A 26,032-nucleotide genomic window follows, 5' to 3' on the forward strand; every position below is an offset into this window, starting at 1 on the left:
TTTAAGTGCCTAACAGACGAAGCAGGGATTACTTATACGTTTGGAGTATGCACATTTTAAGTGCTTTGTGCCTCAGTGTCCTTTGTTGTTGACTGGGGGCTAATAACACTTGTCCTCAGCCTGCATCGAATGTGGTGCTCTGCCTGCGTGAGTCACTTGTTACCTGTTGCCTGGTTGCCATAAGTACCATAAGTCAGATAACCGGCACCATAGGCTCAGCTTGGGTTCAGCCTTACCTTAAGTCCTTGACCTTCCAAGCTTGCATCACTGTTGGTTGATTATTCCCCTACCTACCTTATTAGTAAGATGTAAGCGTAAATGAGAAAGAAGATTAGAAGAGAGTGTTGAAGTTACGTGTAAAATGTGGTGTTCTAAATAATACTAAGAGTAATAAAGGCCTTGTGCATCACTGACAATTCCCCAGTCGGCTCCTTTCTCTTCTGTACATGAGATCATCTGTTAAGTTTACGGTGAAGCTGTGCTCAAAGCATGGTTATCTGTACTTGAGCATCAAATCTAGTGGGTATATATTCCCAATGGGAAGGAAGCTCATTCGAAGACAGATGTATCTGGAGGTTATCTCATAAGTCCTTCTGAAAAATGAAATTACTAAGTATTCTTGACTTTCTGTAATTAAAAACTAATCTTTGTTGATTCTGTAAATTTTCTTACATTGGTTGTAAATTAATTTTGCTTACAGATTTATTCCAGCCGAGACCTGGAGGAGTCCATAAACAAGATTAGGGAAATATTATCTGATGACAAGCATGATTGGGAGCAAAGAGTAAATGCTGTAAGCCGTTGACTTCATGTGATTACATTTTCATTAGATTTATTTCAATGTTCTAACTACTGAATTATGCAATTGGGGTATAGCTCTGATGAATTTTAAGTAGTAAATGTTTTAAATATAAATCATCATATTTACACTTACCCTTTTAGTAGAGTACCTCATTTCTCTTCCTGTTTCTAAAATGGGCCAACCTGTGCCTTTAAGTATATCCTGTACTTTTAAAAAAGATGTGGAACGTCTGGAGATAGCCTCCACTCTTGCCTTAGTCCAGATTTAATTGTGACTGTTGGCCAGTAAGTTGGCTTTTCTTAGTGGCATTTTCAGGGTGTGTCCGTCTCTTCCTTTCTTTCTTCCTATCACTTGTTGGAAAGTTCTCTCCCTCTGTTTAAAAAAGTGGATTAATGAAATGTGAGGGGAGCATTACAGTGAAGGTTATCTTATCTGAGGAAAGCTGTTTTACAGCGGTTGGCTGGGCAGGAAGCAAGGCTCTGAAATGACTGCTACGTTCCATTCAAACTCAGACTAACCTTTTAGTAATGATACACTGGAGGATACAATATAAAAGACTGTAGGATCACTTCTTCCTTCGAGTCATTTAACGGATAGCAGTTGGAGTTGGGTATTGGGGAAGGTAAGCTTTAGGGGAGGAGCAAAAATGTTTACAAGTAAAATATCTATTTTGTAGAATTGTGAGATATACTACATTTAAAACTTCTTACTTGTGATATGTGGATTTGTTCAGTATGGTAGCAGGTACTGAATTGGCTGAATTCTTTTGGGAAAACTTTTGAGCTCAGTTAACTTTGATGTTGATTTCTCACAGTTGTTGGCTTCAGCTGTTTTATATATCCTGTTTTAAGGATTGTTGTGTGTATCTCTTAATTTTTTCCGTTCCACCAGCTGAAAAAGATCAGATCTTTACTTTTGGCTGGTGCCGCCGAGTACGATAACTTCTTTCAACATTTGCGTCTTTTGGACGGAGCCTTTAAACTATCTGCTAAGGACCTGCGGTCTCAGGTAGTGCGGGAAGCTTGCATCACATTGGGGTAAGGACTGCCACGCTTTAGATTCTCACACATCCTAAAATAGTCTCATTGCAGTGCTTCAGAGATGGTTCGTTGAATGTGCCCAGCAGGTCCCTTTAATGTACCTTCTGACTAGTCTCCAGGACCTATTCCATTTATTCTTCTGTTGGTGCTTTTATAGTATTACAATATTTCCTGCCCAATTACATAAAGTTTGACAGATTTTAAATGTTATTCAGTGACTTAGCTCTGAAGCCTCTATTTTAAACTCGAAGCAATTATTATTAATTTAGTATATGTGCTGCCGAAGCAAGCACAATTATTATTAATAATACGAAAAAAGAAATAAACTTCTGTCTCTTGGCTTTTTCATTGATTTTGCTGGCAGGATATAGCATGATTATCAAAGTTTTTGTCTGTTTCTAGAAGAGTACTGTATCTATAAAGTTACAAGTCAAAGGCAGATAGGACAGTAAAGTTTTACCCTAGCTAAAACTGTATCAGTGTTTGCAGCTGGAACTTCTGTGTTGAAAAGTATGTCAGAATGTCAAAGAAGCAGCAACAGCAAGGCGGTACTGCAGCTGTCTACAGTTTTGGCTGGGATCAGATATGGAAGCGTGTATAATACATGTGAAAGGTTAACAGGGCAAAAGGAAAAGAGGGTGAGGGAGCTCTCTCAGTTCTACACTTAATTGGTATATGACCAATTTGTCTTTTGCTGTTTTTTAAAGAAATTTTTAACGTTATATTTATTTTTGAGAGAGAGAGAGCGTGCTCACGTGGGGGGAGGGCATCGAGGGGGGAGGTGAACAGAGGATCCAAAGCAGGCTCCACACTGACGGCAGTGAGCCCGATGCGGGGCTCGAACTCACGAACGGCGAGTGATCGTGACCTGAGTCAAAGTCCGGACCTCAACCGACTGAGCCACCCAGGCGCCCCTGTCTTTTGCTGTTTTAAGACTAATTAGTTGGAAATGATTTATTTAAAAGAAATGAAAGGAGCGAGCTCATGGGCTAATGTCTGTTGACCAAGTCCACAGCATGCACACGGGAAGTGTTTTTAAAGTGTCTTACGTAGACACTTGCCTTTTATCTCTAGATAACTTTAAAGGAAAGCCTTACAGAATGTTAAGAGGTTTATATTGTTTCACTGTTTGCAAGGGATACAGCTACAGTGCAGTGTTCATTTCTTGTTGTAGGCATCTGTCGTCAGTTCTGGGAAATAAATTTGACCATGGAGCTGAAGCCATTATGCCAACTATCTTTAATTTAATTCCAAACAGTGCCAAAATTATGGCCACTTCCGGTGTTGTAGCTGTTAGGTTAATCATTCGGGTAAGTATATTTTGGGGCCATACATAGAATAAGCAAGTGGTAATAAATGACGCTTGATAAGCAGTACTAGAGGCATTTTTCATTAGCAACATTATGTACAGTTGGAACCATGTTGTATATACGAATCAGCCTCCCCCCTCCTTAATTATCTATAGGAGTCTTTTTTTTTAATACTCCATAATGTGAATTATGAATATGGTGTATACCTACTCATGTGTTGATTATTTACTCATCGTTGGCTTTAAATATTTGAATATCTGTATCTGCTTCTGGGGTTACACTTGGTTCTTTACTCCCAGTCATTCCACTTTAGGTATTTGTGTTTGTGGCTTTGTTATTCACCTAAAGTTTTTATTTAATTACTTGTGTTTAAGCCCAGGAACAAAATACTCTTTTCAGGTTTCTAAACACTCATTTATTTAAATTTAAATAATTATCCAAGTAATTTATATACACGTTCCCAGTAAAACCTAATAGCTCACAAAGGCTTAAAATGAACATTCTCCACATCACCTTCTCCCCACCTTCCAAGTCCCTTTTCCCCAGAGGCAACCCTTGAAACTGGGACGTGGTGATGCTAAAACCTGTCCAGAATATTCCTGATTAAATCATTGTGGGTTACTTATTTGTATTATTTTTAGTTCTGTTTGCACTGCCTACTTGAAATATTAAACCCAAAGCCATCATTGAACATTCCCATTGAAACAGTATCAAAACACGTTGCTCTGCTGACCGCTGTTGAACTCACTTAGATCGCCACTGTCAGATTATTTAGACTTCCCACCAGTCATTTGTTTTGCTGTTAGATTTATTTACATATCATCGGCTGGTCTGTTCAGGCTCTGTGAATTTTGTCACGGCCTTTGGCAATATCCAGTGAAATTTTTTTTCCTTTTTAAGCTCAGCGACATTCTAATCTGAATATTTATGTGCTTTAGGTAGTTTAGTAATGAAGTGGTTGTCTTAGTTTTCAGTTTTGTATTTTCAGGTGTTCACCTCCGTTTCTGTTCTTCTCTGCAGCACACACACATCCCTAGGCTAATACCTGTCATAACAAGCAACTGTACCTCTAAGTCTGTCGCAGTTAGAAGGTAAATTTTTAAACAGCTTCCTCATTATTTTTGAATTGTTTAAAAACCAAAATAAGTTCCAAACTTTCGTCCATGGAAACAAATTCATGTTTGAGATGTTAAAATTATTTTAAGATCACTGCAGTAAATGCCTTTGGATTGAGGGATCATGATCTAAATAGTCTGGAAAATAAATTTGGACAACCTCCATTATTTTGTGTGTATGTGAGAAAGAGAGGAGAGAGAGAGAGAGAGAACACGTGTGTCTGTCTGTGAGTTTATGAAAGGGGGCTCTGGAGAGAGTGGGGTAGAAGATGGCCTGTACGTTTTTTCTAAGATAGTCCCTCTACCTAAATTGTTGGTATACCCCTTCTCTAAATGAAAGTGGTAATTGCACACAAGGGGAAAAAAAACATAAAAATTAACGGTAGTTCTTTACTGTTGACATGGGTAGGAGGAGGTATATGTTGTCTCTGTCTTCTGACAGTGATTTCTGAGATTCTGAATCCCAACCAAGAGAGAGACCAACTATCCAGGAGATACTGTAGCTAGCTAGCCCTTTGTTCCCAAGTCCCTGCCTAGTCTTGTGTCCACATGAGCTGCCATTGATCACATCCCAGGAGTAGGGCCTCTTCTAGCTGGGATCTGTGGTTCTTGACTGTTGAGAATCTAATAAAATCTGTGGCCCCTCTTCCCAAGAAAATGTAAACACACAGAATATTTTATGTAGATTTTGAAGGGATTCATGGACACCAGTGGATATTCAGTGGACCGTATCAGGAGCTTCCTAGGGTAAATTCGTGGTTGGCCTGGGCAGCAGTCTCTTGACCACATTCCTGGAGTTCTTTGTCCGATCCTAGCCCAGTGAAAGAGCCCTTCAGTCTAAGCTTGGAACCCAGCTTACTTTTGCTGCCCGCCATTTCCCTCCTTTTCTGGCATGTCACGTTGGTCCTGCTGGGTTTCCACGTTAGGGGAGCCTGCTAAGCGTGAGGCAGCCCCATAGCCATCTTATTAACAACTCTGTGAAAGTCATGAGGGAGGAGGGGAATCATCCACCTTTGTAAAGCCAGGAAGGAAGAAATTGGCACCTTCCACTGAAAAAGCTTCATCTCTAACCGCATGGCTCACTTGTATATCACTGAGGAATGCAATCTACCCTTGACCTGCAGTCCAGCGTCTCCTTCTAGAGATGAGAGGGTGAAGTCAGCAGGAGAGAGGGATGGTAGTGAACTTCAGAACCTGGCAGACTGCAGCTGAAGCATTACCTCTTCCCACTGGCTAATCCTCTGACCCGCTGGGAACGAGAGTACCCCTGGGGCAGAGCTGTTCTGGGGGTTCAGTCATTGGGTAAAGGAGTTTGACATCTAGTGTAAGCTTAATAAACGATGCCAGCTGTTAGAATTTGTTGCTGCTGCTGATGTTATTGTCACTATTGTTTTAGGTTTCCAGGAGAAATTCAGAATGTGCAAGGCCAAGGTCCTCTGATGAGGTGAAACGGATGCTTGTTGTAGGATGTTTAGTGTATTAATTGGCAACAAAATACCATACACTGCGTGCTTAAACAGCAGAAGTGTATTTTCTCACAGTTCTGGACGCTGGAAGTCTGAGATCAGGGTGCCAGCATGGTTGAGTTCTAATGAGGGTCACTTGCAGCTGGCCGACTTCTTGCTGTGTCTTCACGTGGCGGAGAGAGAGATCTCATGCTCTCTGGGGTTTCTTCTTGGAAGGGCACCAGCCCAATCATTAGAGCCCCCATCTCATGAACTCACGTGAACCTAATGATCTCCTGAAGACCCCATCTCCAGATATTATCATGTGGGCATTGGAACATAGGAATTTGGGGAGAACACTGTTCAGTCCACAGAATTGAGCAATTCTGGCCTTTGCCGCTAAACGGATAGTAACTTACATTCACTGTGACAGTAGAAGTGTCTCCCCCTTTACCACTTTCTGAGTCACACACTCAGATTACTGTTCTTACATTTAGTCAGAGTGTGTATCAGTCAGAACCATGGGTCTTAATGCTGAAAGAAGTAATAGGGACCATCTCGTCCCTTTGCCTTCAGAAAGGTTAGGTCCTTCTGTTAGGTCCTCAATCTGTACCTAGCTCGGCTTCGTAGAATTTGTAAGAAATGGATCGTACAGTCTCCCCGCCTTTGAGAAATTTGTATCATTTAGATAGGGAGATTGAAAACAGTAACGCAGAGCAGTGTAAGAGTGAGTTAACAACACCTGTATTGTGGATTTAGGAATTCAGAGAGCAGTGATTAAAACCAACTGGTATATTCCAGTGACACTTGATAGGCAGGTTGAAAATTGAGTTGCATTTTGAATGATGAGTAGGAGTTGGTAAAGAAAAGAGACGAGTTCTAACCTGATGTGTTTAAATAATGATGTGTTAAACAATGCCAACATTGATATACTTCTTTGAATGTTAGTCTGAAAAGTGAAAAATAAAACCTAACTTAAAGGTCATATTTTTGATTAAATAGATTGTTCTAACATGCATTTAAGACCAAAATTAGCACCAAAGATGGCTGTATTCACTAAGAGATAGATAAATATAAACATGTACACACATGTTCAAGAAAAAAAGAGAGACAAGAAAAATCAGACCAGGAAATGACATGAAGAACGGAGGAGAAGTAGAATAAACATGGCCTAGGTTGGGGCCAGTGTGGGGAGAGTGACAGAGGAGAAAGGATGCAGGTATGGGTAAGTGTCCTTCCTTGGAGAAAGTTTGCTTCGCAACCAACATGCACACACGCGCGGACACGCACACTGTTGGCAGCCCCAGGACTGGGTTGAATAGCTCTGTGTGGTTCTAAGAAGAGTCCCCTTGTGCTCGTGGCACATGGGAACTGTCCCTTGTCTGTCTTGTTTGCTGGTTTATGTCTTGGTTACCGTTGTTATCTCTAACATCGAGGGTAGGTTTATTAAAGATTTATTGAGTAATTAATTATATGGGTTATTGAGGTTGTGAATTGAGAGGATCATGGGAACGACAGTCTGGTCATTAGAGAAAAATTACCCTCTTACTCGTTTCCTTGAATGAGTTCCTAAGACTACTAAGATTTACCCCCACGGAGATAAAGACCCTGGGCTTTTGACAAGTTCTAAAGAGGTAGGATCCAAAGGAGTGATGTAATCCAAAGGAGATGAGACCAGAGTTGTTTTCGTGCACAAATCAGACCAAGAAAGATTACAAAGGTGAAAAGGCTTGACGAGAAGGGATGTTGAAAGATTAAAGAGAGGAAAATAGATGAGTAGATTAGGGAAAAATCCATTTTAAGCACTACCTAGGATCTTCTTAGGAAAATTTGGAAAGCACTTTGTTTTTCAGGGTATTTTTTACTTTTTTTTCTTTTGTACAAGGCATTCTGTGAAATTAATGCAAGGAGCAATCGCCTGGTTCTGTAATAATGTATGCTGATTTTTTTTTTGCACTCGTACATCTTATATTAACATATTATTTGAGGTGGTATAAAAACAAATGACAGCAATAGGCCCTTTTGGTAATGTTGCCACAAGGCTGCGGTTCCTGATTTGAGGGGAGCTTTTGTATCGTGTCTCTTCTGTGTCTTGTGTATTTACTTTCTGATCACCATTGATGCTTGATTACTTTTACTTGCTTAGCTTTTCAGTCACTGTTGATTCCAACTCGATGTTCCATTTTTTGAAGCCTATTAATTAGAAGGAATTTGCCAGTTCTAAAAAGTAGCATGGGAAGAAAAAAAGCTTTTATTTTCACTAACATAAAAATAACCAAATTACATATTTTTTTCTTTACAACCTTTAGGCGCTGTTTTGAATTTTTAGATTTACTTTTACAAGAATGGCAGACACATTCACTGGAACGGTAAGCATTTCATTGGCTATTTTTTCCCCTCTGAATTGAATCTCGAGATTTAATGTCTCAACAAGTGGTCCAACCTGCTTTTTTGTAGGAATCAAAGGAATCTAAGCATTTGTTTGCATGGCTACATTTGTTATTTCTACTGATGCGAGGCACTTAATATTGGCAGAAACTTTTAGTGGATTTCATTGATTACAATATTGTGTGCCTAGAGATGTGGACCAGTGTGCACCATACCAACTACAAAGCCACAATTAACTTTTTTTTTTTAATTATTTTTTAATTCCTGTGTAGGTAACATACTGTTACATTTGTTTCAGGTGTACAACATAGTGATTCAGTGATTCTATATGTTATTCAGTGCTCATCATGATAAGTGTCCTCTTAATCCCCTTCATCTATTTCCCCCATCTCCCCATCTACCTCCCCTCTGACAACCATCAGTTTGTTCTCTCTAGTTAAAGAGTCTGTTTTTTAGGGGTGCCTGGGTGGCTCAGTCGGTTAGGCATCTGACTCTTGGTTTCGGTTCAGGTCATGATCTCATGGTTTCATGGGTTCGAGCCCCACATCCAGCTGGCAGCGCACAGCCTGCTTGGGATATATTCTCTCTCTCTCTCTCTCTCTCTCTCTCTCTCTCTCGCTCTCACTCTCTCTCTTATTCTCACTCTCACTCTCACTCTCTCTCCCTTCTCTCTCTGCCCTTCCCCCACTCGTGTTGTCTCTGTTGCTTTCAAAAATAAATAAACTTAAAAAAAATTTTTAAAGAGTCTGTTTTTTAGTTTGTCTCTTCTTTGTTTTGTTTCTTAAATTTCACATCTGAGTGAAATCATATGGTATTTGTCTTTCTGTGACTGACTTAATTTCACTTAGCATTATTATGCCCTCTAGATATCTAGATCTAGATCCGTCCACGTTGTCACATATGGCAAAATCTCATTCTTTATGGCTGAGTAATAATATTCCATTGTATATCTTTTATCATGACTGGATGTTGTACTTTGTCAAATGCTTTTTTCTGGATCCATTGAAATGATCATATGGCTTTTTATCCTTTCTCTTGTCGATGTGATGTATCACATTCATTGATTTGTGAATATTGAACCGCCCTTGCATCCTAGGAATCCTACTTGCTGGTGGTGAATGATTTTTTTAATATATTGAATTAAGTTTGCTGATATTTTGTTGAGGATTTTTGCATCTGTGTTCGTCAGAGTATTGGCCTGTAGTTCTCTTTTTTTGTAGTCTTTATTTGGTTTTGATATCAGGGTAACGCTGGCTTCATACAATGAGTTTGGAAGCTTTCCTTCCTCTTCTGTTTTTTAGAATAGTTTGAGAAGAATGGGTATTAACTCTAATTTAAATGTTTCGTAGAATCCACCTATGAAGCTGTGTGGTTTCTGGACTTTGGTTTCTTGGGAGTTTTTGGTTTACTGATTCAGTTTCATTGCTGATAATCAGTGTATTCAAATTTTCTATTTCTTCTTGCTTTAGTTTTGGGGAGTTACATATTTCTAGGGATATGTCTGTTTTTTCTAGGTTGCCCAATTTGTTGGCATGTAATTTTTCATAATATTCTCCTAATCTTTTGTATTTCTGTGGTGTCAGTTATTGTTTTTCTTCTTTTGTTTCTGGTTTTGTTTATTTGGGTCCTCTTTTTCTTTTGATGAGGCAAGCTAAAGGTTGATCAGTTTTGTTGATCTTTTCAGAGTACTAGCTCCTGGTTTCAGTGATCTGTTCTGTTGTTTTTTTAGTTTTTATTTTGTTTCTTTCTGCTCTAATCTTAATTATGTCCATCCTTCAACTAGTTCTGGATTTTGTTTGCTTTTCTAGTTCCTTTAGGTGTAAGGTTAGGTTGATTATTTTAGATTTTTCTTGCTTCTTGAGGTAGACCTGCATTGGTATAAACTTCCCTCTTAGAATAGCTTTTACTGCATCCTAAAGATTTTGAACTGTGATGTTTTCATTTTAACTTGTCTCCATGTATTTTTTTATTTCCTCTTTGATTTCTTGGTTGACCCATTCATTGTTTAGGAGCATATTCTTTAACTTCCATGTATTTGTGCTCTTTCCTGGGTCTTCTTGCGGTTGATTTCTGGTTTCATAGAAACCAGGTTGGAAAAGATGCATTGTATAACTTGGATCTTTTACAACTTGTCAAGACTTGTTTTGTGGCCTAATGTATGATATACTCTGGAAAATGTTCTGTGTGCACTTGAAGAGAATGTGTATTCTGCTGTTTTAGGATGGAATGTTTTGAATATATATGTTAGATCCATCTGATCCAATGAGCCATTTAAAGCCACTATTTCCTTGTTGATTTTCTGTTTGGATGGTCTATCCATTGATATAAATGGGTTGTTAAAGTCCTTTACAATTGTATTACTATTGATTACTTCCCTTATGTTTCTTATTTCCTGCTTTATGTATTGGGTATTTTGTTGATACCCATGTTTGGTGCATAAATATTTGTAATTGTTATATATTTTGTTGGATTGATCCCTTTGTGATATATGCTGTTTTAAAATCTATTTTGTCCATTATTGGGGCGCCTGGGTGGCTCAGTCGGTTAAGCGTCCGACTTCGGCTCAGGTCACGATCTCACAGTCTGTGAGTTCGAGCCCCGCGTCGGGCTCTGTGCTGACAGCTCAGAGCCTGGAGCCTGCTTCGGATTCTGTGTCTCCCTCTCTCTCTGCCCCTCCCCTATTCATGCTGTGTCTCTCTCTGTCTCAAAAATAAATAAACGTTAAAAAAAAAATTAAAAAAAAAATAATAAAATAAAATCTATTTTGTCCATTATAAATATTGCTGTTCCAGCTTTCTTTTCACTTCCATTTGCGGGATAGATACTTTTCCATCCCTTCACTTTTCTGTGTATATGTGTCTTTAGATCTGAAATGAGTCTCTTGTAGGCAGCGTATAGATGGGTCTTGCTTTTTTATCTGTTCTGTCATCCTGTGTCTTTTGATTAGAGCGGTTAGTCCATTTGCATTCAAAGTAATTATTGATAGGTATGTATTTATTGCCATTTTGTTACTTATTTTAGTGTTGTTTATGTACTGATTCTCTGTTCCTTTTTTTTGTTGCTCTCTTCTCACAGTTTGCTGATTTTCTTCAGTAATATACTTGTCTTCCTTTATCTTTATTGTTTGTATACGTATTACTAGTTTTTGATTTGTGGTTACCATTAGGTTTGTAGATAACATTTTATGCATATAGGAGTCTAGAGTTGCTGATTGCTTAAGTTTTTAAGTCTCTACTCCTCTCTCTCCACACTTTAGGTATGTGGTGTTATACGTTATATCCTTTAATTTTGTGAATCGTTTGATGGATTTTTATAGATGGCAATTAATTTTACTACTTTTGTGCTTCCTACTTTTCTTGCTCCTGCTTATGGTCTTTCCATTCAAAGAGTTCACTGGTTTAGGGGTTATGAATTTCTTTAACTTTTGTTTGTCGGGGAAACTCTTTATGCAGCAAGGCTATCATTAAGAAGAGAAAAGAAGAGAGAGAGTATTCTTGGCCGAAGAATTTTTTTCTGTCAGCACTTTGAATATATCATGCCACTCCCTTTTGGCTTGCCAAGTTTCTGCTGAAAAATCAACAGATAGCCTTAAGGAGTCTCCCTTGTATGTAACTGTTTTCTTTTATCTTGCTACTTCTAAAATACACTCTTTATCACTTCTTTTTGACTTTTTAATTACTGTGTTTTGATGTGAACCCCCTTATGTTGTTTTATTGGGGGCTCTTGATACCTCCTGTATGTAGATTTCTGTTTTCTTCCCCAGATGTGGGCAATTTTCAGCTATTATTTCTTCAAATAAATTTTCTAACGCCTTTTCTCTCTTTTCTCCTCTGGGATTCCCTATAATGCAAATGTTACTATGCTTGATGGTGCCCTAAGTCTTTTCATTTTTTTTCCCTCTCTCCTTTTCAGCTTGATTGCTTCCCATTATTCTGTCCCCAGTTGCTGATTCATCCTTCTGCTCCATCTATTCTACTATTTATTCCCTGTGGTGTATTTTTTAATTCAGTTTTTTGAGCTCTTCATCTCTGATGGGTTCTTTTTAATGTTTTCTCTCTCTTTGTTAATGGTCTCACTGATTTCCTCCACTCTTTTCTCAAGTCCAGTGAGTATCTTTATGACCATTACTTTAAATTCTCTATTAGGCAGATTACTTACCTCCATTGTGCTTACGTCTCTTGCTGTGATTTTGTCTTGTTCTTACACTGGGGACGTAGTCCTTTCTCTCCTCATTTTGTCTAACTCTGTGTCTGTTTCTTTGTGTTAGGGAAGTCAGCTGCATCTTCTGCTTTTGAAGGTAGTGGCCTTATGAGGAAGAGGTCCCGTAGTGCCCTGCAGTGCCGTGTCCCCAGTTCACCAGAACCTGGCACTTCAAGGGTGTCTCCATGTGTGTTGTGTGTGCCCTGCTCTTGGGGCTGAGCCGCTTTTCCTTTCAGTCCAATCGTCTGCATTGGCTCTCTGCCTGTTGTGGGCAGCATTTGATTGCTGTGTTGTTAATGGGCCGGTCCAGGGCCACCTGGGCTTGAGTCACGTCAGACTGGGCATTTGCCAGAGAGGTGGTGGTACCAAGCTGCCGGGCACTTTCCTTGTGTTCTCCCATGAGAAGCTTTCGTTAGCGGGTTCATTAGACCAGCTGACTCCAGCCCACTGCTGGGGCCGCAGTCTGGCTGGGTGTGTGCTTATCTTCCTTCTTCCCCTCCTTCCCCAGGACAGGAGTCACGTTGCAGAGGTGCTGATCCCTATCGGGGCTGCTTTCCTCCTGCCTGGCTTATGGTACAAGTTTTGCATAGGTTTGTGTGGGGAGAGACCTGGAACCAAAGGCTTGGCTGGAGAGGGTGTGTCCACAGGAGAAGGCAGACATGCTGTGAGCAAGCTGGGTGGAACATGTTGGCGCTGAGCTGGTTCCCTCAAGTGTTGGTGTGTCTAGGCAGGGGACCCACTAGCTCCTTTGTGCCTAAGGATTCCTGCCCCCCAGCACATGCTTAGAGATTAGTAAAGAAACGTCCCTCTTGTATACCCCAGGCATTTTTCGAAGTGTTGCTTCTATGCTGTATCTCTGAGGGGCTGCTGTACTCTTTAAGGGTGGTGTCTCAGTTTCCTGTTTACCTCCTGCTGATTTTTAAAGTTTCAGGTGGTAAGCCCCATGATTGTAAGAACTCAAGAAATTGTGCTCCTCTGGTTTTCATGTGGGTTCTCGTGCCTGGGGTGCTTGGTGTCAGGGTTTGGTCCTCTCCCTTGCGCGTGTCTTTTTTTTTTTTTTTTTTTTTTTCAACGTTTATTTATTTTTGGGACAGAGAGAGACAGAGCATGAACGGGGGAGGGGCAGAGAGAGAGGGAGACACAGAATCGGAAACAGGCTCCAGGCTCTGAGCCATCAGCCCAGAGCCTGACGCGGGGCTCAAACTCACAGACCGCGAGATCGTGACCTGGCTGAAGTCGGACGCTTAACCGACTGCGCCACCCAGGCGCCCCAATCCCTTGCGCGTGTCTTGAGTGTCTCTCCCTTTTGGGGAAAGCCGGTGAGCTCGTTTAGCTCCTACCACATCTGTGCCCTTCCTGCCCTCTTGAGGGTGGCCTCCTCTCTACACGTAGCTGTGGAGAGTCTGTCTGCCAATCTACAGGTGGTTTTCTGGGTTATTTCCACAGATGTGGGTGTTACCTAGTTACATCTGTGGGAGGAGGTGATCTTGGGGTCCTCTACTCTGCTATCTTCCTGAGAAGTCAGCCACAATTAACTCCTTATTGGCTCTCAGCTAGCTGCCTGACATTCGTGTCCGTTCCAACCAAGTAAATGTTCCAAGCTGCTCTTTGTAGGCCAGGTGTAACTCTTAGGTCCTTAAAGGAGTTCCACTCACCTGCAGGTTTTCTTTTTGATCCCCCTGTATCAGACACTTAGCAGTTTTCTCTTTATTCAGGTTGATGTGTGGTAAGTTTCACATCATGAAGATAAAAGGTAGGATTATGGCAGAATTGTTAAGAAGCAGGTCTCTTAATTTTAAGATTCATTCTTTCCCATTTTTAGTTCCTTTGAACTTCAGGTGCCTGTTACTCTTTCTGCGTTACATTTGGAGAGAATAGATGATGATGTTTTGCCACCCATGTTTTCATGTTACTTAGTTTGTCAAGAAGCTTACAGCATACTAATCATCTTACTAGTGGAATTTTAATGAAGTGAGTACTTACGGGAGTCCCATTCTGTACTGCAGGGGTCAGAGAGGAAACCAAGCCATCCCTCCCAGAGGTAAAATTTCATCTGCAAAGTTCTTGAATCTAGAGGATAGTCACACATTTTTTCAGTACTTTCTTGTTCTTTAATCTCTTGATAGGCAGTGATAGTTTTAGAGTTGAGAGGTGGAAATTGGAATGAGGGATCTGATGTGAGGACCTGTGAGTAGAACAGTCACGTGTGAAGAACTCAGATCTGGCCTTGTGTATTTGTTCATTCCCCTCCTTGCTTAGTACCCACCACTTAGCAGACACTCGCCAAATACTTACTGAATGAATGAGGCATGAGGCAGATTGGTAACTACTCTTTGTTCTAGGAGACTAATTCATTCCAGCCTTTTTTTCTTTTCTTAAAAAGCTGTTAGACATTCAAAGAGATACTTTACTAATTTCTTCTCTGCTAGGGCAGAATGTGACTAAAGAAAATACCTATTTATAACATTGTTGCATGATTTTATAAAATTGTTCATGTTACACAGTGGAACTTGAAGAAAACATTGTTTATAGAAGTGTGATGCGGGTAGCCTCCTCACATTAAGGTTATTATTACATCATGATTTCCGTAGAAACTAGTTCTGACCGTGGAAAAGTAGAGTCTTTTACTGGTTGGGTTCATAAAAGATGGAGCTAAATAAGTGTGGTGTGAAAAAAGTCAGCCATTGTTTAACAAACTCGCCCACAGGGTAGGTAGATAGGGGCAGCTGGTGGAGGGTGGAGGTGGGGGGACCGGGACAGAGGTAGAGGTTAGAGCTGCCAAGAAGGGAGTGCTTGGATTTTCTACTCTGCGTGATAGTTGGCTAACTGGGCACAAAGCCACGATGCCATTTTGTAATTTTCACACCTGATTTCGTCTGCATAAAACCACATGTTAATGACGATCACTGCTTTCTCTCCTAAATTTCTAGACACATATCAGTATTAGCCGAAACAATAAAGAAGGGAATACACGATGCCGATTCCGAAGCAAGGATAGAAGCCAGAAAGTAAGTGTTTGTTGTATACCATTTGTTTTTAATTCACTATTTTTATGTTTCAGATGTGTTGTTTAGATTGCCTTATTTTTTAAAAAATTTTTATGTATTTTTGAGAGAGAGATAGACGCAGCACAAGCTGAGAGGTGGTGTGGTGCAGAGAGAGAGGGAGACACAGAATCCGAAGCAGGCTCCAGGCTCTGAGCTGTCGGCACCAAGCCTGACGTGGGGCTCCAACCCGTGAACTTTGGGATCATGACCTGAACCAAAGTCAGATGCTTAACCGGCTGAGCCACCCAGGAGCCCCTAGATTGCCTTATTAAAAATTCGTTAAATGGGGCACCTGGGTTGCTCAGTTGTTTAAGAGTCTGACTCTTAATTTTGGCTCAGGTCATAATCTCACAGTTTGTGAGATCGAGCCCCACATCAGACTCTGCACTGACATCCCGGAGCCTACTTAGGATCCTCTCCCTTCTTCTCTCTCTGTCTCTCCTCTGCTAGTGCTCTCCCTCTCAAAATAAATAAATACAAACTTAAAAAAACATTTGTTAAGTTACATGAATAATGTTTTGTTATTCATGACTGTTAAATATGACCCCAAAAGCCTTTTCACAATATTTCTCTATTTTTCTGCTTAGAAGGTTGCTCGGTGCCCAGACCTAAGAGACTGAGTGATATTATTTGAGTAGAAACAGGATTGAGGCACACAATAAAATGCTCCTTTTTAAATTTATGAGAAATTGTTACATGAATCTGCAAAGCACTTGTTTGCATGCTCAGACTTACTCATTAGGCTCTGTTAAAAGCCAGGTCATAATCCCCAGGGACCTTTTGATTTCCCTTGAAAAATTATGGGCCCTGGGACCCTTCACCTGAGAGGGCATCTTTGCAGGTGTCAGGTGGCTGCTCTGGAAGTGTGAGCGTGGTGAGGGGCAGGCGGGTGATGGGACGCAGTGGGGACGCACACTCACCATCCCACGATTGAGGCAGTTTTGCCATTAGGGCTGGTAACGCTCCCGTCCTGTGGCTGTGGCCGTGCATTCCATGCTCCCCTGGGCAGAATCGTGTCCTTGTGACCCACGGGTCAGATGCTGAGACTTCCTCTGTCTCGGGCAGTGTGTAGGTGAGTGCTGTGAATTTTGCACCCGTGGAGTTTTCTCTGTGTCTTCACAGTGCCCGGCTCTTCTCCTTGACACAGGCAGTCTGTTATTCCTCACCTGGAACGTTACTGTTCTATTTAGCTGCACTCGTACATCCTCCTCAAGTCTGTGTTGCTCCGTGACTGCTCCCTCAGTCACGTTCCATTCTCCTGGTTTCTGAGGTCTTCGGAGGACCTCCTGGAATCACTGAAGCGCTTACCATAATCTCAGCTTGGGTAGTTCTTGCCAAAATAAGGGCCCTCGTTAATAGTTGCTCACAACTACTAGGAATGGATTCGTTAGTCACCCACTTCAGCGGCTTTTATCCTGGCATGTATATTCCCTCCCTGGTTTTTTCTGGTTCTTTAGTCACACTGCAATACAGATTTCAAGTAGCTGCGGGCATCTCTGCGCCTCTCTGTTGTACATCATCTAAGGCAACTGTAAACACCTCTAGTCGATGAGTGTCGAGCGGCGTGTGGAAAAGCTGCCACTGATGAGTGCCCTCCATGTTCTGGGTCTAGTTCTGGGTGTTTAAGCTCCATCTTCTCTAAGGTTCAGCCCTTCAGTTTGCATTTTGTAAATGAGACTCGATTCAGAGAAGTCAGGTAACTTGTCCAGTGTCAGAAGAGCCAGTAAGTTGTGCGGGCAGGATCCATACCCGGCCCCCTTTGTTCACTCTCCCTTCCTGGTCCTGTGTCGCTCCTGGTAGCAGCGCCCCGAGGATTCTAGTCCTTGACCACGTCACGTGGTGGGCTGCAGAGCTGGGCGCAAGCCCCACGTGATCCTGACCGTGCGGCACGCTGCGTGTCTTCCCTAGGTGCTACTGGGGTTTCCACAGTCACTTCAGCAGAGAAGCAGAGCATTTGTACCACACCTTGGAGTCCTCCTACCAGAAAGCCCTGCAGTCCCACCTGAAGAACTCGGACAGCATCGTGTCTCTGCCGCAGTCCGACCGCTCGTCCTCAAGCTCTCAAGAGAGTCTAAAGTAAGCACTTCACCCGTGCTTCTCGTTAGTGTGAGCTTTTAGGTTTAAAGGTTTGCTACATGAGAACACAAATGCCAGCTGTGTTTTTATATATACGTGCCTGTGCTAATCTCCCCTTACTTCAGACAGGTTCTGCTACGTAAGATACCGGGGGAACGGTAAGGAGTAGGGCGCCTCGGTCTCTGCCATAGCCGTGTTTAGTGAAATTTATATGGCAGTCCCAGAGTATGGTTTTAGAGTCGAATAAGCGAATTCTTGAAAGGGTCTTCTAAGAGAATGTGAATGTTCACTTGGAGACAAGTCTGGAAAGGGAGGGCGTTCGGCACTTGGGAGTGAATGTATTACCGTCCTCGCGCTGTGTTTCTAACTTCTGTCTCTAGCCACGACTTTTCTCTGTATGTCTGGAAGATAGTCCAGTCTATAATGCTAAAGCTTTGTTCAAAATTGGGGATTGATAAGATTGTGGTCCCAGTTACCTGAGAAATTCTGAAAAGTCTGCAATGATTCCTTCATCCTCCTAGTCTCCTGTTGTAGACTGTACTTGTGTGAATGCAGATGGAGTGCTCATTGGATAATAATAAATGTGTGTATACTTTTCAGTCGGCCACTCTCTGCCAAAAGAAGTCCTACCGGGAGCACCACCTCTAGAGGTAAGACTGACGGCCGTGGAGAAGGTGGTCTCGGGGAGGCCTGTTTCTGTGCGGCTCCCAGAGGCTGCTCGGTTGCTGGAAGCCGGTGACCTGCTTGCAGGTGCCCCTCAGGTTTGCAGAGGGCACTCTCGTGGCGCTCCTGCTGGACTGAGTAGAGCCCCGCTGTCCCAGGGGCTGAGGGCTGTAAGGAACCCACACTGAGGATGCCTTGGGCAGGCGGAAGCGGAGCCCTGTGACCTTTCCTCTCCCACCTCCCTCCAGCATGAGGATCCCTCCCCAAATAGTGCTGCTGCTTTGCTCTGGTCACTTGACAGGAGACTGGGGACAACGGGTGAAGCTTTGAGCAACAGCAGCGGGATAGCGGCTGTTCGAGGTGGGAGAGTGGAATGTTCCCCGGGAGCGGGAGGGTGTCTGAGAGTGCACGCCTAGGCCACAGCGTGTGGGAACTGTCCACGTGTGGGCGCTTCTTCATGGTCTCACTTCTCACATTACCCAGAGATAGGGTCCATTTCTTCGGGGTTTATAGTCGATCACAAGAAAATAAATGTAATGGGTGTGTGTGCTTGTGGTTCTTCAGCGGTGGCTGAATTCTGTCTTCGGTGACCAGGAGAAACTGCGGTCAGTGTGCATGCACTCCAGCCTTCCTTAAACTTTGATAGGAAAAGCCAAACAAGTTGTGACGATGTATGTTTACAGTTCTCGTGTGGTCCTTACTGTTGTTTCCTCCTTCCCCACTCAAGCTTCTACGGTCAGCACCAAATCCGTGTCAACGACCGGGTCCCTCCAGCGGTCTCGAAGTGATATTGATGTGAATGCAGCAGCCAGTGCCAAGTCCAAGGTCTCATCGGCCTCGGGTGCTACACCTTTCAGCTCTGCAGCGGCCTTGCCTCCGGGGTCCTACGCATCCTTAGGTAACCAGACCCCCACCGCCTTTCCCCCGGTTTTGCTGTTTGAGATGACACTTAGCCCTGCTCAGATTTGCTTAGCAAATGACAAACCACCATCACTGAGGAAATTCTCACTGTTGCAGGCCTGATTTTTAAGTATAAGTAGCTCTGTGCATTTCCTGCTGGTTACCAGCCACCCTTTGTTGAGTGTTCCCTTTCTCTGGACGAGTAAGTACCTAGGTGCTCACGTGGTGCGTCACACAGAGCCACCCCTCAGCTTCACTTTCCCCTTCGTGGCAGCCCAGCCAGCGCCTTGTCACCCCCCACATTGCCTCATGACGTGGGTGGGGCAGAGCCAGAACGGTTTCCTGAGGGATTCGCTGAAGACGGTCACTGTGATTCGGTATTTCCCAGTTCGGGAATCTGACCGGAGTGGCTGAGGTGCAGGATTGGGGGGCGAGAGCAAGGGGCATCTCTAGAGAAATGTGGTGGACTTACTGGCCAGCATAACCATATTCCTCAGAAGAGTGCCAGGAGGAGACTGTACCTACTCTTAACAATAGCCCAAAGGACTTTTTGAAACATTATTAAAAAGATTTATATCTGGCAGAATGGTAGGTCAGTTTCTCAGTTTTTTCAGCAAATGAACACCTGTGTGTAGGGCTGATAGTTGACTTCATCTTATTTTTGTTAGAGCAAAGTCGTTCAAGCCAGAACCTGGGGACTCTGGTGGAGACTGAACACGTACAATTAAAATTTCATGAAACATTGAGACTGAATTGGTTCACAAACCGATTCCAAAGTCTGTTCCAAAACTGACGTTCTCAAGGTGTTCCGAGCACGGAGTCACAGGCTAGAGCGCCAAGGGGAGATTACTGGGCTGCCGTTTATTAGCTTGCTGACCTTGAACAGGCCATGCAGTCTCTGTATCTGGTTTCTCTACCTAATTAGCTGTGGAGATTGTCACCCAGCTCAGACACACGAGAGGGATAAATTAAATAATTTAATAAAAGTCCTTTGTAAGCGATTACCCCGTAAGGTGAAAAAAACGGATTGTGCTAAGCACGTGAGAACGTGAAAGGAGTGTGTTCTGGAATGTTTGTTAAGTCGGTCTTGTTTTCTCTCGGCAAACCCCTCAAACACGGGTACTTTTGATTGGAAAGAAGCCTAGTAAGTGCTCTCCCTTCCCATCGCTTCACTACTGTAACATTACATTGGAGTGTTTATGACATTAGGTTGGTACGTAGTCATCCAGTAAGGGGGACGTCAGAACAGCTCTCTCCCAGGGTGGGGTAGCTCTGTTCATTTGAATTCCGTTTTTAAATATGTACCCGTGTTTCAATACATTTGATCCACCTTGAGTATCTGTAGTTAGTATTTGTTTCGCTGCTTGAGAACTTGAGTAAAAACTGTCTTTTAGAGGACTCTGTAGTCTTTGTTTTTTCTGTGCATACCTTGGATATTTTAATATGGACCATGTAGACTTCCCTCAGTGCTAGCAAAAGCACCCAGGTCTTTCGGTCTGACGATACAAATGGACCTTTTACAAGCAACTGAGGATACATTTTCAGCCCAGCATTAGCTCTTCAGGTAACAGGACCGGAATATTCCCACTCTCTCAGCATTTCCGAGAACCCTGCCTCCACTTGCTTCGTGTCCAAAACCACAACACCACAAAAAACCTGGGAAGTTGAGCATAATCCTACTGAGAAATTGTTAACGATGACTACTTAGGTCGGCACATTATATCCGTGCGGAAGTGTAGCATTAAAGCTGACGATCCTTTTCCGAACTTCTAGAGTCCAGACACATGAGGGAAGATATGGAGTCCGTAGGCCATGACTCAGGTACCCTGCTGTACAGCTTCTGCCGCTCACCGTGTAGTTGGGTAGGCGTCATTGCTAGAGCTAGCTTCTCTCAGCTTCCTCTCTGCCTCTGTTCTTTGGGGGACTCTTCAGTACTTTAGCTTTTGGTTTCCCCCCCCCCTTATTCTGCTGGTACTTGGTTCTAAGAAAAGAAACTCTGAGAGGATGAGGGTTGGCTAAAACAAAAGCCCAACAGTGTATCAACTGAGGCGCTACCCTGGGTTGACATTTTTTAGCTTGTTTTCCAAAAGCAAAAGCAACATTTCTACTAAGCCGATTTTAATCGGAGGCACACGTACTTGCTTCAGAATCTGCTTTGCTGTTGAACTTGTTTCTTTTTTGATTTTATTTTAAATTGTACTTCTGCTTTTTTAGTAGCTAATAACATTCTGCTTTTTAATTTTTTTTTTTTTTTAATGTTACTAACTGTTCCCTGTTATCCCCTCCCTTGTTTTTTAATTTGCTTAAAGACGGTACTTCCACTAAAGCGGAGGGTAAGCGGTTTGTTTCTGTGACTGGGGTGTGTCTCGCCTTCACCCGTCCTCTGTGCTCACTGAGTGTTGCCTGGTGCCCACTCGCCCCCACCGAGGTCCCTGCATGACGCATTGCACGCTCCCTCCGCTCTTCTTCATTCTGTCTCCCTGCCTCTCTGCCTCCCCCCTACCTGAGTTCTCCTCGCCCTCCTTGTCCTGTCGTGGTTCTGGTGAATCTGTCACTCGTGTGCTGTCCATGGTTTCCGGTGCCCGGCCTGCCCCAGGGAGGAGCCTTGTCCGGGTGCTGGGTGCTGCCGTGCCCGGGGGCTACTGCTCTCAGATCTTGGTATTCCCGAAGCACCCCCTTCGCAGCTTTCGTTCCCTTCTCTTTCTTCCTCTCTTTACCTTTGTGCTTCTGTGGGCCTCTCCTGTTTTGAAAATAAATTCAGTGTCATTTACTTAGGTCAAAAGGCCGGTAAAGGTTTTCTACCAGGTAATTGATCGAAATTTTTAAAAAATAACTTTTCTCTTTCCTATAGATGCTACTGAGTCACGTGATGTCATTTTTATTTGTATCACTGACACATACCCGTTCATTCATTGACCCTCAGTCTTCCCCTCATCAACCGTGTATTAAATGCCTTCCATGTATTAAATGTGTCACGTTCTGCGCTCCACACGGGCTCTGGCATGGTGAACGAAACACACACATCCAGATCCCCTTTGGTTTCTTTTTATGCCATTCTCCGGAAGTTTTCTCCTGATTTTGCATTGTCTTTTGACTTTAAGACATAACCATTTCGGCCTGTCTAGCTCTTGGATTAGCACATGCTAGGCTAGACCGTCCCTTTGTGCAGCCTCTACCCGGAGAGCAGGATAATGCCTCAAATCATTGAAATTTAGAGGAACCTCACGTGCTTAAAATAGTGGCTTAGACCCACCAACCCTCAGCCTGAGATTTAACACTTAGCAGTTGCTAGTTTCCTGTCATACCTTATTTAGCAGCTCCAAAAGGCTAGCCTGCAGTGGGCTGGCTTTTATCCTTATGTGTGCAGCTCAGAGCACTTTTAATCAATACACTACTTCTTCAGGGACTCATAAAGGAAAAACTCGGAATGGAATTTTTTTAAAGATGGACATAGTCCCAAGGCCAGTGTTCTTCAAACTTACCTCATAAAAACTACCTGCAACGTACTAAAGAAACAGAGTCCTGGGTCCTTCCCCCTGAAAATTCGGATCAAGTTTGGAAGGGGCAACAGAATCTGAATTTTCAGTAAGCCCCAGTCAGTGGTGGTTCTTTGGGTTGGACAAGTGTGTGAGGTGAAAAGTTTCCCAGGTGAAAGTGGACAAGAAGCCTATGTCACAGTGAGGACCTCCTTTGTGAGAGCAGACGACAGAGGGCTGGCGGTGACTGCATTTTTTAGCCTGTAACGAGTGATCTTACATTTCTCCTTCCCAGCAACATGATCGTACGTATTTCCTCGGCCTAGGTGGAAGAGAGGCGGAGGGTGGAATTCTGTAATGTAGATGAAGTGGAAAGTGAAGATGTTCCAAGGGGGTTGTATTTTTTTTCCAGATGCTCTAATTTTATATGCCTGTGTGATAAGACTTGAAATCAGCCTGCTGTTCTCCCCAGCACTAGGAATTTTTCACTTTTATTTCTTTTTATCAGTTTTCTTTTTACCAGTGCAGAGCAAGGTCAGAAGATTACCTACTCCGTTATTGTGCAGGAGACCAAGAACGAGGAGTCTCCTTCTGGTTCCCCTTCCAGTAGAAGTGGGAGAATGAGATGGGGCCCTTCGTTGTAGATGGTTCAGAATCTGACGGAAGACAAGCTTAGTGAGGGGAGCCGGTGAGCCTTTTTCTCTGTGTCCCAGGGCTGTGCAGGCTGTTGAGAGCCGGACATCAGTGCCTTGGGCTTGGAGTGCCCGTGAGACGGAAAGGACACAGTGCTGGTGGGCCGCAGACTCCAGTGCTACAGACGCCCTGGCTGTTGGAGCAGTGAGGCCTAGTGGTGGTTCTCTAAAGAGCTGCACACAGATATTAGAAAAAGGCAGCAGTAAATATCACGCTGGGCCTGAGTTTCCTATCTGAATTTTTGGAATCATTGCGGTCCTTTTTAAAATTTGTTAATAAGCCTATGAAATTATTTTCCTGTCTAGCTCCCAGAGCAAGAAGGGACAAGTGCTTTCATCATTAGGAGACAAAGCTATGACTTGGAATCAATAGTTGGATGCTCTAAATTCAAAATTCAGATAATGCATTTGAATTCCGGCAACTTTGTTAGTGTGGGAATGGAGAAAAATACATCTACTTGGGAGGTTTTTTTTTAATCATACACATCAAGTAGCCTTTCTCACGTTTATACTAGTCAGAAAACATTTTTGGGGAAGAGCCCACAGAACCTCATCTTCTGGACAAAAGTTTATTTCCCCGTCACGTTTGAATAATCTGGGGGATTTTAGAAGCATTCGTGTCATTGGTTTTGGCACTCGTGGGATGAGTCTGTGATGAGATGCTACGCTTGTGGTAAATGAGTACATTCCCATCTACTACTGTTTTTTGTGGTTGTTTGTTTTTGGGTTTTGGGGGGCCTTTTTGTTTTAGCTATTGTACTTAGGAAATGCCTTGTTCATATTTTTTTTCCGAGAGCACATACCTTTAAATGAAAAGTTACCAGGCTCCAATGGCTCCATTGAGTGGGAGCTGATGACTTATTGATCGTTTCAGAGGATAGATGATCCTCTGTTATTAAGTCCAAGGCCATGCTTAACTACCGGTGATTTTTTTTTTAAATTTTTTTTTTTTTTTTTTTCAACGTTTATTTATTTTTGGGACAGAGAGAGACAGAGCATGAACGGGGGAGGGGCAGAGAGAGAGGGAGACACAGAATCGGAAACAGGCTCCAGGCTCTGAGCCATCAGCCCAGAGCCCGACGCGGGGCTCGAACTCACGGACCGCGAGATCGTGACCTGGCTGAAGTCGGACGCTTAACCGACTGCGCCACCCAGGCGCCCCAACTACCGGTGATTTTAAGATTATGGAATAAAAGCGATGTAGCCTTGTTTGCTCTTTAGGAAAGGGACTTTAAATTTTAGTTCAGTTTCATTGGGAAATCAAACATTTGGTATCGCTTATATATTTATTCCAAGAACTCTGACTTCCAGGTGATTGGCTTTTTTACACAATGAAAAAAATATGTGTTTGTCTATTGGAGTAAAAGAGTGCTAAGATTCTTTTAGTTTTATCGGTAAAAAATATGAGGAGAGTTGTTCCTTTGGGAGAAGTGCTTGTAGGTAAGAGAATTTATAAGTGGTCAACTTCCCAAATTTTGATTTCATCAAAAATACCACTTATGTATGAATAAGTTGAGGTTGGTTTAATTATGCCTGGAAGCTGTGAGTTGTAAAATGGATACATATGCCAGAATGCCCCTGTGTGCTGATGGAGATTTACCTAGAAGACCTTTCAATCTGGATAACCTCTAAATTGAGAATTGCCTGAAATTTTGCAACTATCATAAGGGGGGGACAGAAACCCTAGTGACATGAGACTATCTGATAGGTGATTTTTTTTTTTTTTAAATGTTTGTTTACTTTGAGGAAGAGCATGTGTGAAGTGCACGCATGCAAGCAGGGTGAGAGAGAGAGGGAGAGAGAGAATCCCAAGCAGGCTCTGCGCTCAGAGTGCACACGGACACGAGGCTCTGTCTCACAATCCGTGAAATCACGAATTGAGCCGAAATCAGGAGTCGGGAGTCCCAACCGACTAAGCCACACAGACCCCCCCGATCATGATTGTTTAATTGCCTTGGACTAAATGTAGGAAAACCATGCCTGCAAGTTAAACCGGGTGCACAGGTTTTGTTTCCCATTTTGAGGGCTCTTCTGGAAGAATGGAAGTGTGATGGAAAGGAATTCTCCAGCAGCTTTATTAAAAAGCCACTCAGTATGGCTGTTCTGTTTCACATATTCCATGAAAGTCAAAGGCTGTCCTCCTCCAATTCTTTGTTTTCTTCTAGGTCTGCTTTTCTTGGGGTGGGTGAGTTTGTTTGTTGTCCAGCTCCAGAACTTTTTTTCTGTTGGACAGTTCTCTATTAAACTCTTCTTTTTCATTTTATTTAGAATTATTATTCTTATTATTTTATTTTAGAGAGAGTGCAGGAGGGGGAGAGGGGCAGACACACACACACACACACAGAGGAGAGAGAGAGAGAGAGAGAGAGAGAGAATCTCAACCAGGCTTCACACAGAGCCCAACACGGGGCTTGATCCCACAACCCTGGGTTCATGACCTGAGCTGAAATCAAGAGCCAGATGATGGACTGACTGAGGCACCTGGGTGCCTCTATCTCTTATTTCTGTTTATCTTACATTATTTTTCTTCCATGTCTATTCACTCTCTGTCTCTGTCATAACACAGTATGAATGAACGTGAATGTCAATAACAGGTCATAATGTAGAAGTGAAGTATAGTTTTACTCTTCGTTGCATTTATTGAATAGACTTTGTTTTTCTTAAAGACCAAAGGGTATTTTGTATCATCTCTTTATAATATCATCAATTAATACAGTGAACCAAACAAACCGACAGCCTTCTCTTTACAAAAGAAATCTGTATCTGAATACAACACAAAAAAGGCTCTTTTGGGGCACCTGGGTGGCTCAGTCGGTTAAGCGTCCAACTTCGGCTCAGGTCACGATCTCACGGTCTGTGAGTTCGAGCCCCGCGTCGG

General features: G+C 42.8%; 1 protein-coding gene across 29 annotated transcripts in view; it reads left to right on the forward strand.

Moving 5' to 3' along the window:
• CLASP1 (cytoplasmic linker associated protein 1) overlaps window positions 1–26,032 on the forward strand; it is a 276,660-nt gene that overhangs the window by 153,456 nt on the left and 97,172 nt on the right. For 14 of the 29 annotated variants that reach the window (XM_045479468.1, XM_045479475.1, XM_045479463.1 and 11 more), the window contains exons 11-21: window positions 701–793; window positions 1,694–1,839; window positions 3,017–3,152; window positions 4,173–4,243; window positions 8,022–8,081; window positions 15,231–15,308; window positions 17,256–17,423; window positions 18,024–18,073; window positions 18,814–18,984; window positions 20,760–20,807; window positions 21,296–21,319. In XM_045479468.1, coding sequence (XP_045335424.1) covers window positions 701–793; window positions 1,694–1,839; window positions 3,017–3,152; window positions 4,173–4,243; window positions 8,022–8,081; window positions 15,231–15,308; window positions 17,256–17,423; window positions 18,024–18,073; window positions 18,814–18,984; window positions 20,760–20,807; window positions 21,296–21,319 — 1,045 coding nt within the window. The remainder of the gene's footprint in view (window positions 1–700; window positions 794–1,693; window positions 1,840–3,016; window positions 3,153–4,172; window positions 4,244–8,021; window positions 8,082–15,230; window positions 15,309–17,255; window positions 17,424–18,023; window positions 18,074–18,813; window positions 18,985–20,759; window positions 20,808–21,295; window positions 21,320–26,032) is intronic. The other 15 variants (XM_045479467.1, XM_045479474.1, XM_045479482.1 and 12 more) reach the window with 3 other exon arrangements.

The sequence above is a fragment of the Leopardus geoffroyi genome, chromosome C1 (genome assembly GCF_018350155.1).
Source record: "Leopardus geoffroyi isolate Oge1 chromosome C1, O.geoffroyi_Oge1_pat1.0, whole genome shotgun sequence".
In the NCBI taxonomy this organism is placed as follows: Eukaryota; Metazoa; Chordata; class Mammalia; order Carnivora; family Felidae; genus Leopardus; species Leopardus geoffroyi.